Source organism: Telopea speciosissima, chromosome 7 (genome assembly GCF_018873765.1).
Source record: "Telopea speciosissima isolate NSW1024214 ecotype Mountain lineage chromosome 7, Tspe_v1, whole genome shotgun sequence".
NCBI classification, from domain to species: domain Eukaryota; kingdom Viridiplantae; phylum Streptophyta; class Magnoliopsida; order Proteales; family Proteaceae; genus Telopea; species Telopea speciosissima.
The window spans coordinates 17,002,316-17,019,753 of NC_057922.1; the positions used below are offsets into that span (position 1 = coordinate 17,002,316).

At 38.5% G+C, this 17,438-nt stretch overlaps 5 protein-coding genes across 5 annotated transcripts; 1 reads left to right on the forward strand and 4 right to left on the reverse strand.

Moving 5' to 3' along the window:
* Positions 1-1,321: 1,321 nt before the first annotated feature.
* On the reverse strand, positions 1,322-2,915 carry LOC122668293 (putative disease resistance protein At1g50180). Its single transcript, XM_043864879.1, has 2 exons — positions 2,003-2,915; positions 1,322-1,970 (listed from the first exon to the last, which is right to left on the reverse strand). Exons 1-2 carry the CDS (start codon positions 2,913-2,915, stop codon positions 1,414-1,416), a joined length of 1,470 nt encoding a protein of 489 aa, XP_043720814.1. The 3' UTR covers positions 1,322-1,413.
* Positions 2,916-4,338: 1,423 nt separating this feature from the next.
* On the reverse strand, positions 4,339-5,486 carry LOC122669941 (acid phosphatase 1-like). The gene is made up of 3 exons (XM_043866858.1): positions 5,058-5,486; positions 4,670-4,879; positions 4,339-4,549 (listed from the first exon to the last, which is right to left on the reverse strand). Exons 1-3 carry the CDS (start codon positions 5,444-5,446, stop codon positions 4,372-4,374), a joined length of 777 nt encoding a protein of 258 aa, XP_043722793.1. The 5' UTR covers positions 5,447-5,486; the 3' UTR covers positions 4,339-4,371.
* A 5,694-nt stretch (positions 5,487-11,180) lies between these two features.
* Positions 11,181-12,114, forward strand: LOC122668294 (uncharacterized mitochondrial protein AtMg00810-like). The gene is made up of 3 exons (XM_043864881.1): positions 11,181-11,307; positions 11,467-11,754; positions 11,870-12,114. The coding sequence occupies exons 1-3, from the start codon at positions 11,181-11,183 to the stop codon at positions 12,112-12,114; spliced, it is 660 nt and encodes a 219-aa protein (XP_043720816.1).
* Positions 12,115-13,987: 1,873 nt separating this feature from the next.
* Positions 13,988-14,826, reverse strand: LOC122668295 (probable disease resistance RPP8-like protein 2). The gene has a single exon (XM_043864882.1). The coding sequence runs from the start codon at positions 14,824-14,826 to the stop codon at positions 14,032-14,034; it is 795 nt and encodes a 264-aa protein (XP_043720817.1). The 3' UTR covers positions 13,988-14,031.
* A 64-nt stretch (positions 14,827-14,890) lies between these two features.
* Positions 14,891-16,816, reverse strand: LOC122668296 (putative disease resistance protein At1g50180). The gene has a single exon (XM_043864883.1). It carries the CDS (start codon positions 16,814-16,816, stop codon positions 14,891-14,893), a length of 1,926 nt encoding a protein of 641 aa, XP_043720818.1.
* Positions 16,817-17,438: the final 622 nt, after the last annotated feature.

A 17,438-nucleotide genomic window follows, 5' to 3' on the forward strand; every position in this document is an offset into this window, starting at 1 on the left:
GTAAAGCCATAAAGATACAATTTCCAAAATTCCACTATCCAAACAATAAAATACAAACATGGATCCCAAGAAAAACTCAAAAACATATAAATGAAAAGGCAAGAGAGTCAAATAACACATAAAGATAATTAGTCTTCGATTATGATGAAGGGTATGTGTTTGATTTTGTGCCAATCATCCCCATCTTCTCGCTTCTTCTCTTCTCGAAGCCTTTGGTTGAATTCCTGTGGCATGCCTATGACCTCCAATTTCTTGAGGGTGGTGATGAATCTTAATCCTTCAGGAAGTATTCTTAAGCTATTGCATTTAATGATCTGCAGATGCCCAAGACATGGTAGTGTTCCCTTCTCCATTCTCAATTCCCTCACGTTTCTTGGGTAATAAATTTGTAGGTATCAAAGTCTTGGAAAACCCTTTTGCGGAGAGGCAACATTGTGTGATTGAACCATGCATACTATGCCTTAGATTGTCTAAGTTTGGTAGCATTTCTAAAATTGGAATTGGATCTTCTTCCAAATCAGGTGCCAACAACCAAAGGTTTTTTAAATTTGGTGGGAATTCTTCCAACTTTGGTAATTTCATTTTTCCAGACACAGTTAATTTCGATAGGCTATGACAATAAGAAAGTGGTGACCAATCAAAATCAAAGGAATCAGTACTGGACGATCTGCTGCCAAAAAAGTCCAAACGCAAGCATTGGAGGTGATCCAATCTGGATAACGAGAACTGGTTTAATGACTTGAAATCATCAACATAGATACTACTTATATCCAATTTCCGAAGATTGGTCAATTTTTGTAGATTATATTCCAGACGAGACTCTTTTTCCCACGGAAGAATAAGAGTCGAAAGTTTCTTCAATCCATCCAGTCGCAATCGCATTTTAGGTGGGTAATTCCTCGTATACATGAGATATGACCCATCAATGGAACAATAAGTCAATTGTTCCATCTTCCATAGCACGTTTGGAAAATTTTCTATGTTTTTGAGGATAAGGAATTGTAGGTTCTGTAAATTACCTATGGTTGATGGAACCTTTATTTAGCGAGCCCCTCCCAACTTCAAGTATCTCAAATGAATCAACTTCCCTATGGCTCTTGGCAAGCTATAAATCCAGATATGCTCAAGCATTAGGACCCTAAGAAAATTGAATTTCTTGCAAACGAAATCTAATGTCACAATGGATTCCTTTGGATTTTATGGCATCCATAAGGACAAGGCACGGAGATGTGAACTACTTGTGTGTTGTTGCAAGGAAGCATACCTGTTACAAGTGATTTGGATGGTATGCCTACGCATTTGATGAGTAGCCACAGAAGTGGAAGAAGAAGAAGAAGAAGAAGAATCCCCTGTAGTTGAGCTTCCATCATTATAAGTACAATGGAAATTCTCTTCTTTTGCCTTCCACAAGCATTAGTATCGCATTGAGGTATGCAAAACGCATGTTCTGACATTCCCGCGGAAGCTCTGTTTTCCCACTTCAACCATTGACCTGTTAATCAACTCAAGCAAGTATTCTTCCCCTGTTTCCTCCTTTGTTGTTTCTTGCCCATTGTGCTGCACAAAACCTTCTGCTATCCACATTTGAATCAATTCTCTTTTGTCAACTTTGGTATCTTCTGGGTAGAAGCTGAGGTAGAGAAAGCATGGCTTTAAGTAAGAAGGTAAATCATGATAGCCTAGAGACAATATCCACGAAGCATCATCATCATCGCCATTTTGTTGTTGTTGTTGGGCTTTGTTCATGTACCAGCTACTGATGTTCTTAGCTGCCATCTCCCATTCATGAATTGATTTCTTCATCGCTAGCATGCCTCCAAATACAACAAGGGCTAGAGGTAGACCTCCAAAATTTTTCATAATCTCCCTTCCCAACTTCTCCTTCTTCTCAGCTTCTTGAGGGTATGAAGAAGAAGAAGAAGAAGAATTTGAAGCAATATTCTTCCAAAGAAATGATCCCAACTCTGTTCCTGTGTTAAACATGCAAGTTCATGATGAAAACCCAATGGATCTGCATAAAGGGCAATATCTTTGATTCTAGTGGTGAGCATTATTTTGCTTCCCATCTTTCCTTTCGGAAAAGCGGGTTTCAGAAAATCCCATGCCTCTGTGCTAGTTATATCATCAAGGACCACCAGATAACACTTATCTTCCAATGCCTTGTAAAGCTCCTTCTTCAATTCTCCATCATTCAAGGACTCAAGTCCATATTGAGGCCAAATGTTCCTTATGATTTGCTGCAAAATGAATCGTCCTCCTTGGAATTGTGGGGAAACATAATTCCAAGAACAACGATCAAAATGACACCTAACATGATTGTAAACCATTTTGGCAAGCATAGTTTTACCAAGTCCCCCAATCCCAACAATGGAAACCAGATGGGGGCCTTCCTTGTTAATCAACTCTGCAACCAATACCTTAATGTTATCCTCTCTGTCGATAACATTTTCAACTTCATTATAAGAGTGCAAATAGGATTGTCTCCTCTGTTGTCGCAGCTCAGTTGTAGTAGAGCTTGTTCCTTCTCCTTGGCTGCTAGTCCTTATGAAGCCATAAGTTTCTACATTGCGAGTAATGTCCTGGATCTTGGATTGAAGCGTTTCGATCTCCTTTCCAATTTTGTGAAGTTGTATAAATTTGTTTGGATTGAAGAAGCTTGCATACTTTGCTTTTAGAATGTAGGCATCTATAGCATTCTCCACATCATATGCAAGCTCTCTGATTTCTGAAACCCAATTATGAACAACTGGGCTTTCATCCTTTCTTGCATCTGCATCTTTTAAGAAGCATTGCATCCGCGTCATATCATCTTGGATCTTCATAATCTGATCTGTGATACCTCCTAAAAATTCTGCTTCTTGAATTAGCAGGACACCAAGGTATTGTGCAACAGAGGACACAACAAACTCTGCCATATTTTGCTTCTGATTTTTCTTCTTCTTCTTCTTCTGATGATGATGATGATAACCAAGGAGAATGAACAGTTATGGATAGATAATCTTATGTGTCCTTTTTCGGTCATGAGAAGCAATCATTTTTTTTTTTACAAGTGGAATGGCAGTCATTTAGTGTGATTGAAAAGGCATAAGTTGAGTGTACAAATTCATTATTAGTTCATCTGGTCCAATACAGCTTAATAATATCTTTAGTATTTATTTAAATTTTATATTAGATACATATAGTTTGGTGTGATTATATTTAGATTGTTTTTATTTCTTAATTAACAATTTGGGCTTAGATGGTGTGGTCCATAATTCTTAAATCCAAATTGACAAAAAATATCAAAACTGACACTAGTAAAACCCATTAATCAGAACTATTTAAAAGTCGATTAACTAGAACCGTTTATTAATTGACTTCAACTTGGCCACTTGGGACATTGGAATCGTTTAATAAACGATTTGATTTTGATTTCTACCCTTCATACTATGAATCAAACCAATTAACACCTTTACCTATCATTATGTCACAATTTAAAGTTTTATCTAATTGATTCATATAGATTTGATTTGGTGTAGGTGAGGTGAGGTAGGTGTGATCTAGGGTTGAGGATGTTATATAAGGTCAACAAGTCGGACACTGCCATAAATATCTCCAATGTTTAAATTTAAGGGAAAATGTTGGGCACGGCACCAGGATGCCTAACATGTTTCATCCTCTCTCTTTTTCTCCTTTGGAAAAAAACCCCTTGCCTTCCTGTGTCCAACCTAGTGATAGGTGTATGCCACTATTTAAAAAACAGATAGATGTATGCTACTAGCTTATCGAATCCTCTCCAAACTTTAGTTACATATATTACACCTTGTGCATTGCTGTATTGAGGGGGAAAAAAAAACTTGAGTTTACTTTTTTTTTTTTTTTTCAAGAGAATGACAACTTTGATGGTTGACTTAAACCTGTGAGAATTATATCCCTTCGACTCTCTTGCTTCTTCTCTTCTTTATCGTTCATCTCCACCCTCATTTGTGATCGTGTTACGTGTTGATTAATTTGTATTAATATTTGAATATTTTAATATGTAAGGGAGTTGTATTATGGGAACTGGGAGTGAGTAGCCATGAGAGAGGAGTATGAATGGTTATAAGATGTAGTTAATTAATGGATAACTTCCACCCATATCCATACAAATTATTGGGTTTCCTCCAAATCGAACAAAATTAATTATGGCCAGTACTAATTGGTTCCAAAGCAGCTTAAATTTCTCAGTTATTTACTGAACAATTTTGTTTTGTTTTGTTTTGGGTATGTAAGAGTTTGTATTTGAGTGGTAATCTTCTCCCCTTTCCACTATTTCAGCTGGGAATTTAAACTCTTGAAATTCAAACCATTGTTTGGCACAGTGGTTGATGAATCATGAAAAGTGGGTGTTTTTCAAGGATGGTAGTATAAGGAATTGGGAAGCTTAAATGTTCTCCTCGCAATGGGAAGTCCCAAGAGGCTGCTCCACTGGGATCCAATCATTCCCCAAATACGGTAACCCTTACTCATCAGCACCTTCCTTTGCTCTGCTTTGTACTGTTGCACGGTCTTGCAGTTGTCCTCATCACTCCTATTATAATGTTGTAAAAAAGAGTCATTTTAATGAATGAACAGAAATGATCTTGAGAAGAGAATCAAGAAATGAACTAAAATCCATTAAAACAAAGTGCAGGAGTAGAGTTCTACCAACCTTGGTATGAGACCATACCAACCACTGTAACCAACCTTGAAGAGGTTGTCAATGGTGGCGTCCCTTAGGTGCTCTCCCTTTGAAGAAATCAGAAAGATCTTAATTCCCTTTTCCTTTATCTCATTGAAGAGGTTCAATGTATGCTCAAGAGCTGGAGCCTTCCTCTCTCTCATCCATTCTCCAAAGGAGGTTATGTTTAACTTCTCACCCCTGAACCCAAAAAAGAATAACCAAGTCACTAAATGGGCAAGAAGGAAAAGTAACCCACTTGCAGTCCTGAATGTCATAAGATGAGATGATCTACTGTGATAAAGCTGAGAAGTTGGATCTGATAAAGAGAATTAAGAGAAATGGTGGAAGAGATTTATAAGAAGAGATTAGCAGCTACCCGTTATGATGGTTCTTGAAGTAAGGAACATTGGAGAGGAGGGTATCATCGACACCGAAAATCCATGAATCCCTATCATCACCCGTAGAGGTGAAGGTGTTGCTAAGATAGATGGTGCACTCTTCTAGGGCCATCTCAGAGTCCACCTTGTACTGAGTGGAGCTCATGTACTTGCCAATGTAGTTAGTGCATTCTTCAGGGATAATCTCGAAGTTGCGAATGTTGTGAAGCTCTGCATTTATCCTCCAAGCCTCACAGTAGTTCTTGAGGGTGATCTTCAATCCATTGTTGTTCTTCCATATCCTCTGGTTCAAGATTTTCCAGTCTGCAACTGTTAATCCAACGAGGAGGCTAGAGAAGCATAGCAAGAGAGCCAGATTTCTTCCCATTTTCTTCTTCTTGATCAGAAAAGGCAAAAAGAGAGTGGGTCAACAGGAGAAGGGAGATCTGGGTGTTTATAGCAGTAGGCTTTGGATCATTGAAATGGAAGATGGGTGGTGGGGTAACCATTGTCTGTATGTCATTTCCCGCCCAGCCCATTAGATTAGAGTTCATGTGCTTGGTTATGAGATTGTAGACAAAAAACTTTAAATTATGGAAGCCATCCATATCCCATATTTTTGTTTTCACATTACTTTATGCTCATTGGGGAATTAGGGGTTGACAAACAGACCTGCCTCTTTTATTGACCCGGGCAACTTTTATTCCTTCTCTCTCCCCCCAACCCTCATTATCATTTTCTAAGTTGTATAAATGTCTTTTTGTTTTTGTGTGCATAGATGAAAGGTAGTGTGATTAGTTTTGTTTTGGTTGAAACTCATAAAAAACAAGGAGGCAGTTTCACTTTATCTCCTTTGATCGAGGGGTTTGGATGGTGTGCAAAGGGTATCGGGGAAGCATGGAGGGTATTATTGACTTCATACAGTAGGGGTAGAGCATTTATGACCTTAGATGGGTGTATTTTTCCTTCATCCACCATGGAAGAAAACTTCTTAAAAAACTAAACCTACTATAATATATCAATTGCTTTGTTCTCAAATGTTTCCATCAATTGGTCAATTCGAGTGATTTTTGGCAAAACCAGCATAGCCAATAGATTTTTTAAGCGAAAATCAAATATAAATTACGAAGGAAAAAAGAGCAGAATTCATGTCCACATATATACTCTCCATGTTTTTCAGATCTGGCTTTATTAGCCAATCTGTGAGCTATTGAGATCAAACATTTATCCTACTTAAATACATGTACAGAACAAAAAGACTTAAAGCGTTAACATCCAGTCATAGAGAAAACAGTTACCATGGTCATCTAAAAGCAGTGAACTATCCTACCCAGTTTGCAAATTCCTGATAATCGGTCCAGATGTTGATGGTTACGCAGTCCAATGACATTCCTCCTTGTTCCTTGCTGCAAAATCCTTTCTTCTACTTCCTGTGGACATCCAGCAAATTCAAAATCCATGGATGCAAATACAAATTGTTTGTTAAACAAGATTACATAAGCCCAACCAGTCTCTTGAGTTTTATGATTTTTATACTCCCGTTATAAATAATTATTGGATGATCAGTGGTGGATAGATACAAATAATCATCAAGAGATAGATATAGGGAAGAGGTGATGATACTATTGATGTTGGAGGATGACAATTGTAGATATTCATATTATGGATCCATCGAATAATGTTGGCCATAATGACAGATGGATTGGGAGAGACAGTGTTGAAAATAGAAGTGTTACAAGCAATCCAAATAAAATAAAAACTAATAGATGCTACGGAAATAAATTTTTTTTTTTTATCATGTTGAGTAATAGAAGAGTTACTGAAAAAAGAAAGAACCAAATCATAGATTGTTTGAGCTTAGAGGTACTCCGGGGTTCTACAGCCCGAATTCTATTAGTAAAAGGGCAAGAAATAAACAGATGCCAATCAGTTTCACTATCAGCTGAACGAAAACCACAAGAGGGGTCCATATTGATAAACCAAGATAACTTACATCTAGTATGCACTCCACCATCTAAAACTTTCCACAAAATAACCAAAATTTAGGGTAAATAAGAAACTTCCAAAATAAAATTTCAAACTGATTATTCTCAAAAGTGCCATTACGAGGATGGATGGATTGTACACAATTAGCTCCCACCCTAGTAGACAAAGTACTGGACTTACTGTGAGAAAATCTAGAAATCCTGATGGGATGTTGTAAGAAAAGGAATTTTCATAATCGAAGGAATGCTGATAGAAAACAGCTAGTAGCCATCATCAGAGATTTATAAGCTCCAATGCTGAAACCAACAAATTGACCTCATCCTCAAAAGGAATAGATGTTCAAGCACCATTTTCCTCGTCAGAAACCACTCGTAACAAACTTTCAATAAATTTTGGATTTTTAAAGGGTTAGATGTAATAAATATATTATGCAAATGGTCTGTAAAGATTTTTTTTCTAAAGAAGGCACATAAAAAACAAAGGAACCATGTGAATTCTTTAGGCAAACAATTGAATTTTTCCTAAGATTCATATTAGCAATAGAACAATAGTACTTAGTATCGGGGTCCCCCTCATTGATATAAAGGTGCCTGGATTTTTTGAGCCAAAAAAGTTGTTCAGCTCCAAGGAGCCAATGTAGGTTATTGGAAATCTCTGTTAGCTTAGTTGTAGAATCAGGGAAAGGCTCCTTTGTTAAATCTTAAAGTTTAACTTTTGGAATTATCTGTTTTTTTATTTTTGAGAGATGTAGTGAGGAATTTATGTATTTTGTGTGTGTGCCTTGATATTTGAGCTTGCTTGCACATTTCCCACATCACCCTTCACCCATCCATTTCCCTAGTCAAAACCTCTTTCTTATGTCCCTATTTCCCAACGTAAGCCTTCCTTTCCCATGTGAGCATCCATTCCATTGAATGACCCTTTCCCATCCTATCATCATTTCCAAGTTCCACCTCCATTCATATCTCTCGGTTCACATAACTTCAATCTTGGAAGTTGGTCAATTGCCTTGATCTTCTCCTTTCACTTACCTATAAAGAACCCCATTTCTCCATTCAATCGAATCAATCAATCAACCATATTACCTTGTGTGCAAGCTTGTCATCATTGCCCAACATCTCTGTATCTGAAAAAGTTTATCTTCTCTCATCCTATTGGAGTAATATTATTGTTCTTCTTCAATTTTTCGGTTGTGAGTCTTGGGCTAGTGGAAATTTTATTTTCACTATTTGTAGAAGCGGGTTTGTAATTGGAATTCGTCTTTCTTCACATGGTATCAGAGCTACAAGAGTGGTAGCTTGGTGTCTTCAAGATTCTCTTGGTGAAGAAGCTCAATTGCTGCTCCAAAATGGATTCAAGTGGAAGGGTTGTCGGGCTTGGTATTGAGGCTCTCAATCAATCCAATTACAAGGTATGGCGGTCATGCATGGAGTCTTACCTTCTTGGTGAAGACTTGTGGGAGGTTGTTGGTGGTGATACTAGAGTGGCACCAGAAGCCACGGAAGAAAATGCCGATGCATTGAAGAAATGGAAGATTTCTAATGCAAAGGCCGAGTTCATTTTGAAGAGGTCTATTGCTCATGATTTGTTTGATCATATCATTGGGTGTAGGACGGCATCTGATATATGGAACACCCTCAATGGGTTGTTCAATAAAAAGAATGTTGCTCGGTTACAATTATTGGAGAATGAGTTGGCCAATAGTTCTCAAGGTAATCTTTCCATTTCTCAATTTTTCTTAAAGATTAAGAACCTTTGTTCTGAAATTTCCTCTCTCGATCCGGAAGAACCAATTTCTGAGTCACGAATGAAACGTCATATCATTCGTGGTTTAAAGAAGGAATATATCCCGTTCATTACATCTATTCAAGGGTGGGCTCAAGAGCCATCCTTGGTAGAGTTAGAGAATCTTCTTTCTTCTCAAGAGTCTCTAGCTCAACAAATGGTGGGTTGTTCAATTTCTAGATGAGAAGGTGATGCATTATTCTCGGGAAGTAAGAAAAATTGCAAGAATGAAAAAGAGAAGAAAAAAGATGGAGATGATGGAGAATCCTTAAGCAAAGGGAATTCAAACAAAAAAAGTTTCAAATGTTACCGGTGTGGTAAGCTTGGACATATAAAGAAGAATCTGTAGAGTGAAATTAAAGGGTGGCCATGTAGCTGAAAAGAATGACAAATCTGAAGAAGATTGGGGTAGTTGCCTTGTAGCGAAACTACCTCAATTGATGCTTGTGCCACTATCAATTACAAGACCGATTGGATCGTGGACTCGGATGTGGTCATCATCTAACCGCGACGACTCCAACTTCTCTAGCCTTCAACACTATGAAGGTAATGATGCTGTTGTCACCGTGGACAACACCGTTCATCCGGTGGAGAAAGAAGGCACTATCATCTTCAAAGGTGTTGATCATGATCCAATCACATCAAAAGTGTGTACCATGTACCAGGGATGAAAAAGAATTTGTTCTCGAGTGAGTAATGCGTGGATTCCGCCACTATGTCTTGTTCGGGCCTAAAGACGTCAAGTTTCTTCGAATATCTCCCAACTTGAGGCGGACGTTGTTCATACCGGTAAGAGAGTAAAGATTTATTTGTATTATCAGCCTCTACTTCTTATGTTGATAAGATGAGCACAAATGATAATACTTCACTTTGGCATGCTAGATTGGGGCATCTAAGTATGGATAAATTAAAAGTCATGGTGAATAAAAATCTAGTTGATGGGTTACCTCACCTTACCACCTTCGGTAATGGAGTAGTTTGTGAGGGATGTCAATTTGGTAAGGCACATCGCCTACCTTTTGATAGGTCTCTCACTAGATTTAAATCACCATTGGATCTTATTCATAGTGATTTGATGGGTCCTTCACGCACACCTACTTTTTCGGGCTTCCGCTATATGTTAATATTTATTGATGATTTTACCCAGTTCACATGGGTATACTTTGTCAAAGAAAAATTAGATGTTTTCTCCAGGTTCAAGGAGTTTAAAGAAAAAGTTGAAGGTGAGCTTGATAGAAAAATCAAGCGATTGAGGACCGATAATGGGGGAGAGTTTACCTCTGATGAGTTTGAGCTCTTTTGTAGTAAACATGGTATTCAAAGGCAATTCACATGTGCCAACACATCTCAGCAAAATGGCGTGGCCGAGAGGAAGATTCGGCACATTTCGGAGACATGCAAAAGCTGGCTATATGGCAAAAATTTACCCAAACCCTTATGGGACGAAGGTATGGCATGTGCAGCTTATGTTATCAATCGGGTTCCTCTTAGCCCAATTAAGATGAAGTCTCCATATGAGATGATGTATAAGGAAAAGCCTAATGTGAAAGACTTTAAGGTCTTTGGTTCGATTTGTTATATTCACATTCCAGATTCACAAAGGTATAAATTGGATGCCAAGGCGAAAAAATGTATCTTCATTGGTTATGATGAAAGAAGAAAAGGGTGGAAATGCATGGATCCAGAAACTCACAAATTTAAAGTTTCTCGTGATGTAACTTTGATGAAATCTCTTCTTATTATAGCCCAGGTGGTGCTACCCTTGGTAATTGTGGTGCTTCAGTAACAATGGAGAGCAAACAAGAAATGGCAATTAGCTTGCCAATCACATCCTCAGTCCTATAGTGTCTAGTCAATCATCATCACCGGTGATGACTAGTAGTTCTTCTTCTTCACTATAGGAGAGCATGAAGATAGGGGAGTGAAAATAATTTTCATGCTGCACAAGAAGAGGAGGATGCTACTATGGAGGTAGCAAATGCTCCAAAAGTCACAAGTCGGAAGGCAAGTTGTCAAACCGATCAGATATCGGGATGGCAACTTGGTAAGTACTATTGAGTGTTTATTTTTGGACCTATTTATGAAAATGAACCTTCTTCTTTTGATGAAGAAAAAGGTGTTCAAGAATGGGTGGTTGCAATGAATGAAGAAATGCAAGCTCTCATGAAAAATGAAACTTGGGACCTAGTGCCAAAGCCCAAGGACGTGAAACCCGTTACTTGTAAATGGGTGTTCAAAATAAAAAGGAAGTCGGATGGAAGTGCTGATTGGTTCAAAGCAAGACTTGTGGCAAGGGGTTTTTCTCAAAGATATGGAGAAGATTATGAGGAAACCTTCAATCCGTAGCAAAGATGACTTCTGTTCGAGTTGTGATCTCCTTGGCGGCATCTCTTGGATGGAAGCTATGGCAATTTGATGTAAAAATGCTTTCTTATATGGTGAAATTGAAAAGGACATTTACATGGACCAGCCACCTGGGTATGTTTCCATTTCTCATCCTAATCATGTCGCAAACTCAAGAAAGCTCTTTATGGGTTAAAGCAGGCTCCAAGGGCTTGGTATGGAAAGATTGTCGAGTACTTACATTTTTGTGGATATTTTGCTTCTAACTCAGATTCTAGTCTTTTTGTTAAGAAGGTGAATCACTACACATGATTGTCTTATTGTATGTGGATGATATGATTATTACTGGCAATGATGAAGGGGAGGTTGCAAAGCTTAGGGCTGAACTCTCTATTCGGTTTGAAATGAAAGATTTGGGTGAACTAAATCATTTCCTTGGCTTGGAAGTAGAAAAGGTGAATGATGGCATTTTTCTATCTCAAAAGGGATATGCCAAAAAGCTTATTGAAAGATTTGGGATTAATTCAAGCAAGCTGTGCTCTACTCCTCTTGATGCCAACATAAAGATTAGGCGTAAGGAAGGTAAGCTTCTTCCGATCCCCATCATTATCGCGCTCTTGTTGGTAGTCTCATCTACTTGACTATTACAAGACCGGATATTGCCTTTCCGTTGGGTTGGTTAGTCGCTATATGCAAGAACCACGGAAACCACATTTGGATGCTGTGAAGCAAATTTTGAAGTATGTGAATACCACTTGTGACATGGGAATCCTTTATAACAAAGGAACTGTTTTTCTCTACTTGGGTTTGGATGCTGATTTTGGTGGTGACTTAGATGATCGAAGATCTACTGGTATGTGTTCTTTTGTGGCTCAGGATGTGTTTCATGGTGCAGCAAAAGCAAGATTCAATTTCTCTTTCTACTACGGAAGCGGAGTATAAGGCATCCACACTTGCTGCCCAAGAATGTATTTGGCTTCGTCGGCTCATCGAAGATGTTTATGCACCCATTCACAAATCACTGTTATTCTTGGTGACAATCAAAGCGCCATCAAACTTGCTACTAATCCGGTGTGTCACGCAAGAACCAAACATATTGAGATTGAGCATCATTTTATTCGCGAGAAGGTCCTTGATGGGTCCATTGATGTATTGGAGGTACGGAGCAAAGAAAATGTTGCTGATATTCTTCACAAAGTCACTCTCAAAAGGACCGTTTGAAAATCTTTGAGCCAAACTTGGGCTTGTTTCCAAAAGTTCACTTTAAGGGGAGTGTTAAATCTTAAAGTTTAACTTTTGGAATTATCTATTTTTATTTTTGAGAGATGTAGTGAGGAATTTATGTATTTTGTGTGTGTGCCTTGATATTTGAGCTTGCTTGCACATTTCCCACATCACCCTCCACCCATCCATTTCCCTAGTCAAAACCTCTTTCTTATGTCCCTATTTCCCAACGTAAGCCTTCCTTTCCCATGTGAGCATCCATTCCATTGAGTGACCCTTTCCCATCCTATCATCATTTCCAAGTTCCACCTCCATTCATATCTCTCGGTTCACATAACTTCAATCTTGGAAGTTGGTCAATTGCCTTGATCTTCTCCTTTCACTTACCTATAAAGAACCCCATTTCTCCATTCAATCGAATCAATCAATCAACCATATTACCTTGTGTGCAAGCTTGTCATCATTGCCCAACATCTCTGTATCTGAAAAAGTTTATCTTCTCTCATCCTATTAGAGTAATATTATTGTTCTTCTTCAATTTTTCGGTTGTGAGTCTTGGGCTAGTGGAAATTTTATTTTCATTATTTGTAGAAGCGGGTTTCGGTAATTGGAATTCGTCTTTCTTCACATCCTTGTGTTCCAATTCCAGGCTTAAAGAGAGATTCTTTTAGAGGAAATAAATGTCCAAACACTTCTCTATTCCAGTGCTTAAAATACATCATAACTCCATTTAGCTGAACAATCAAATTTTGGTTACTGAGACCTTTCCATTTAGAAACCAGAAACTCATGAAACTCTGGGTTTTTAAACCAAGTTGCCAGAAAATGAACTTCTTTTTCAAAAGATTGCCTAGGTTGGTTAGTTTTAAGCAGAATTGGGTTATGGTCAATGCCGAAAGAAGGGAGAGAATGAAGAGTTGCATCCCACAAGGAGATCCAAGCTGGATTACTAAAACCCCATCAAGAGCTTTCTTGATGAGATTTGGTGGATTTTGTTTGTTTGACCAACTAGAATAGGACACTAACAAAGGCAGTTCAGCAAGACCAAAATTAGGAAAAAGGGAATAGAAAGAGAAGATAAAAAACAATGTAATTTTCCCCCAAAATTCAGCTTGATAAGCAATGGAAGGTGGGGCATAAATACCAATAAGGCACCATGAGTTGTCTACTACTGGATCATTTAGAAACAAGGCTATAAAATGGGAGAAACAATGGACAAGAGTGGGAGAGAGACCAGAGCACCCCAAGCACCAAAGGCCACAGGATTTTTATCCGCTGTTGTAACTGCAGCGCTGCTGTACTCATCGTGCGGCGCTGCAGGTGTATCATGTGGGGGCCACTGTGTACACATGGCACCTGCAGCGCCGCACGATGAGTACAGCAGCGCTGCAATTACGGCCGCGGATAATAATTCTTGTACCCTGTCCTGGAACAAATCCAATTGTTTGACATCTTTGCAGAAAGCAAGGAAGTGACTTAGCATCCACAGATAAATACTTAGTTTCGTATAAGAAAATAAAATCAACAGAGAGAGAGAGAGAGAGAGAGAGACAGAGAGAGAGAGAGAGTACCTATAAAGCACAGTAGAGATAATGCAGCAAACTCCAATTGCTTCTTTGAAGCAGCAAAAGAGAAGTCAAGTGCGTTGTATTGTGACAGAGGGTATGTGTTGGATTTTGTAACAATCCTCCCCATATTTTCGGAGCCTTCTGCTGAATCTGTCAGGCATGTCTATTACCTCCAATTTCTTGAGGGTAGTGATGAATCTTAATCGTTCAGGAAGCATTCTTAACCTTTCACAATCCTTGATTTGTAGATGAACAAGACATGGCAATGCTCCGTTCTCCACTTCCAATTCCTCCAAGTTATATAAAAATCCAAGTCGTAAGTATCGAAGTCTTCCAAATCCCTTTGCTGAGAAACAATATTTGGTGATCCCGTAACCATCAGAATATAACAGAAGACTTTCCAAGTTTGTTATCGTTTCCAAAGTTGGAATTGGATCTTCTTTCAACTTATCCGATTCCAACAAAAGCTTAGTTAGATTTGGTGGGAAGTACGATGGTAATTTCTTTAGCTCTCCTGATAGATGCATTTTCCATAAGCAGCCGTAACTAGAAATTGATGGAAAGGAAATACGAATGTAATTATGAAAGGGAATCCGAAAGTGCAAACTCAAGCATTGGAGGCGATCCCATCTGCATCTATATAATAGACGCATAACAGTTTCAGCATTGTCGATGTCATATAAACGCAATTTTTTAAGAATTGCCAATGTTGGTAGAGAATATTCCAGCTGCAACTCTTTGTTCCACGGAAGCACCAGAGTCGAGAGATTCTTCAGTCCAACCAATAGCAAAGGTTTGTTATCGTGAGTATGACAACTCAAACCATAGGTATTGAGACAACGAAAATAAGTCAATTGTTTCATCTTCCATAGCACATTTGGTATAATCTCAATGTCATTGAGTGCGAGGAACTGTATACTTCGTAAATTACCTATGGTTGGTGGAACCTTTATTTTTGCTGGTCGCTGACACACTCAAGTATCTCAAGTGAATTAACTTCCCTATGGCTCTTGGCAATCTATCAATCTTAATACCCTGAAGCTCTAGGACCCTAAGAAATTTGAATTTCTTGCACACAAACTTTAAGGTCCCAATGGATTCAACTGGATTTGATGACTTCAATTCCCATAAGAAGAAGGCACGAAGATGTGTACTTCTTGTGGATTGTTCCATAGAAACATACCTCCTGTCACAAGTGAAGTGGACAGCGTGTCTCCGCATTTTTTGATGATCAGAGGTTGATGTCACCAGAGAAGTGGAAGAAGAAGAAGAAGAAGAATAAGAATCTCCTATTGAGGAGCTTCTACCATCAAAAGTACAAAGAAAATTCTCTTTTTCTGCCTCCTTCAAGCATAAGTCTCGCATTAAGTCGTGCATACGGCAATATTTAACTTTCCCACGGAAACTCCTTCTACCCACTTGAACCATTGATCTGTTAATAAGCTCAACCAAGTATTCGTCTCCTATTTCCTCCTCTATTGTTTCTTGTCCATTATTATGTTGTTGAATAAAACCTTCTACTATCCACTTTTGGATCAATTCTCTTTTATGGACTTCGGCATCCTCTGGGTAGAGACCTAAGTAGAGAAAACAAGGTTTTAAGTAAAAAGTTAAATTATGGTAACTCAAAGACAATATCCATGAGACTCCATGATGTTCTTGTTGGGCTTTGTTCAAATATCTGCCAATGTCTTTAACGATCATCTCCCATTCATTAATTGACTCCTTCGTTGACAGCAAGCCTCCAAGTACAACAATGGCTAGAGGCAGACCTCCACATTTTTCAATCATATCCCTTCCCAATTTCTCTTTCTTCTCTACTTCTGGATGGTACAAGGAAGAAGAACTTGAAGCATCATTCTTCCAAAGAAATGCTTTCTTACAGAACAGTACCCAACTTAGTTCCGCTGTTAAACAGGCAGGTTCATGAAGAAAGCCGAATCGATCCGCATGAAGTGCAACATCTTTGATTCTAGTGGTGAACAATATTTTGCTTCCCTTCTTTCCTTTGGGAAATGACGGTTTTAGAAAATTCCAAGCATCCATGCTCCATATATCATCAAGGACCACTAGATAGCACTTGTCTTGCAGTAACTTGTAAAGTTTCTCTGTCAACTCTCCATCATTCAAAGTCTCAAGTCTCGTTTCTTCATTTAGATTGCAAACTTTCCTTATGATTCCCAGCAAAATGGTTCTTCCTTGGTATTGTTGGGAAATAAAACTCCAAGCACAACAATCAAAATGAAGCTTAACATGATCATGATTGTAGACCTTTTTGGCAATAGTAGTTTTACCTAGTCCACCCATCCCAACAATGGAAACCAGATGAGGGCCTTCCTTATTGATCAACTCTTCAACCAAAAACTTAATGTTGTCCTGTATGTCGACAACATCTTCATCATCATAGTGTGGATAGGATTGTCTCAACTGTTGCTGCTTCACAGTTGTAGAGCTCGTTTCTTCTCCTTGGCCTGCTGTTCTTATGAAGCCATAAGATTGTATACTGCGAGTGATGTCCTGGATCTTGGATTGAAGGGTTTCGATCTTTTTCCCAATTTTGTGAAGTCGTATATATTTTCTTGGATCGAAGGAGCTTGCATACTTTGCTTCGAGAATATAGGCGTCTATGGTATCCTCCACATCGTATGCAAGCTCTCTGATTTCTGAAACCCAATTACGAACAAGTGCGCTTTCATCCTGTCTTGCATCTGCGTCTTTTAAGAAGCACTGCATCCGCACCATTTCATTTTGGATCTTCAAAATCTGATCGGTCACCCCACCTAAAAGTTCTGCTTCTTGCACCAGCAGGCCACCAATGTATTGTGCAACAGAGGACACAACAGACTGAGCCATATTCTGCTGCTGCTTCTTCTTCTTTTGGGCACCAAGGAGAACAAACAGTCATGGTTAGCTAATCTTATATATCCGTTTCTATGCTGGAAAAAACAAACTTTTGCCTCTTTTTTTTTTTTTTACAAGTGGAATAAAATAAAGATTAGTTCATCAGAGCAGGAAATTGTTTAACTATCTTTATTATCTTCTTACACTTGCTTTTCTGGACTTGGGAATCAACAATATTTTAAGAAAAAACTGGCAGACTCTGAAAGTATGCAGAGAGAGAGAGAGAAGAATACCGATTTCTACGACCTTTGTAAATGTAGCAACTGGCAATGTCTGCAAACCCCAATAGTTAAGGCTTTCCGAAGAAAAAACCACAATCTAGACTCAAATTTATAAATGGTTATTTAGTAACTGTGTGTGAGAGAGAGAGAGATCACGGACTTCTATAAAACTCACAAGATCTACCCATAGAATAATTCAAGTCTAGATGAAGAAGGGAATGCTCGAGATCCCAAGATCTTAAACAGCAAAAGAAAATTCTAAGACAAGATTACGGAATATCTCTGTATCATTCTCCTCCAGTCCTCCTTCAGCACTCAAGAAAAGCTTGGACTCGTCACACAGACTGACAAGT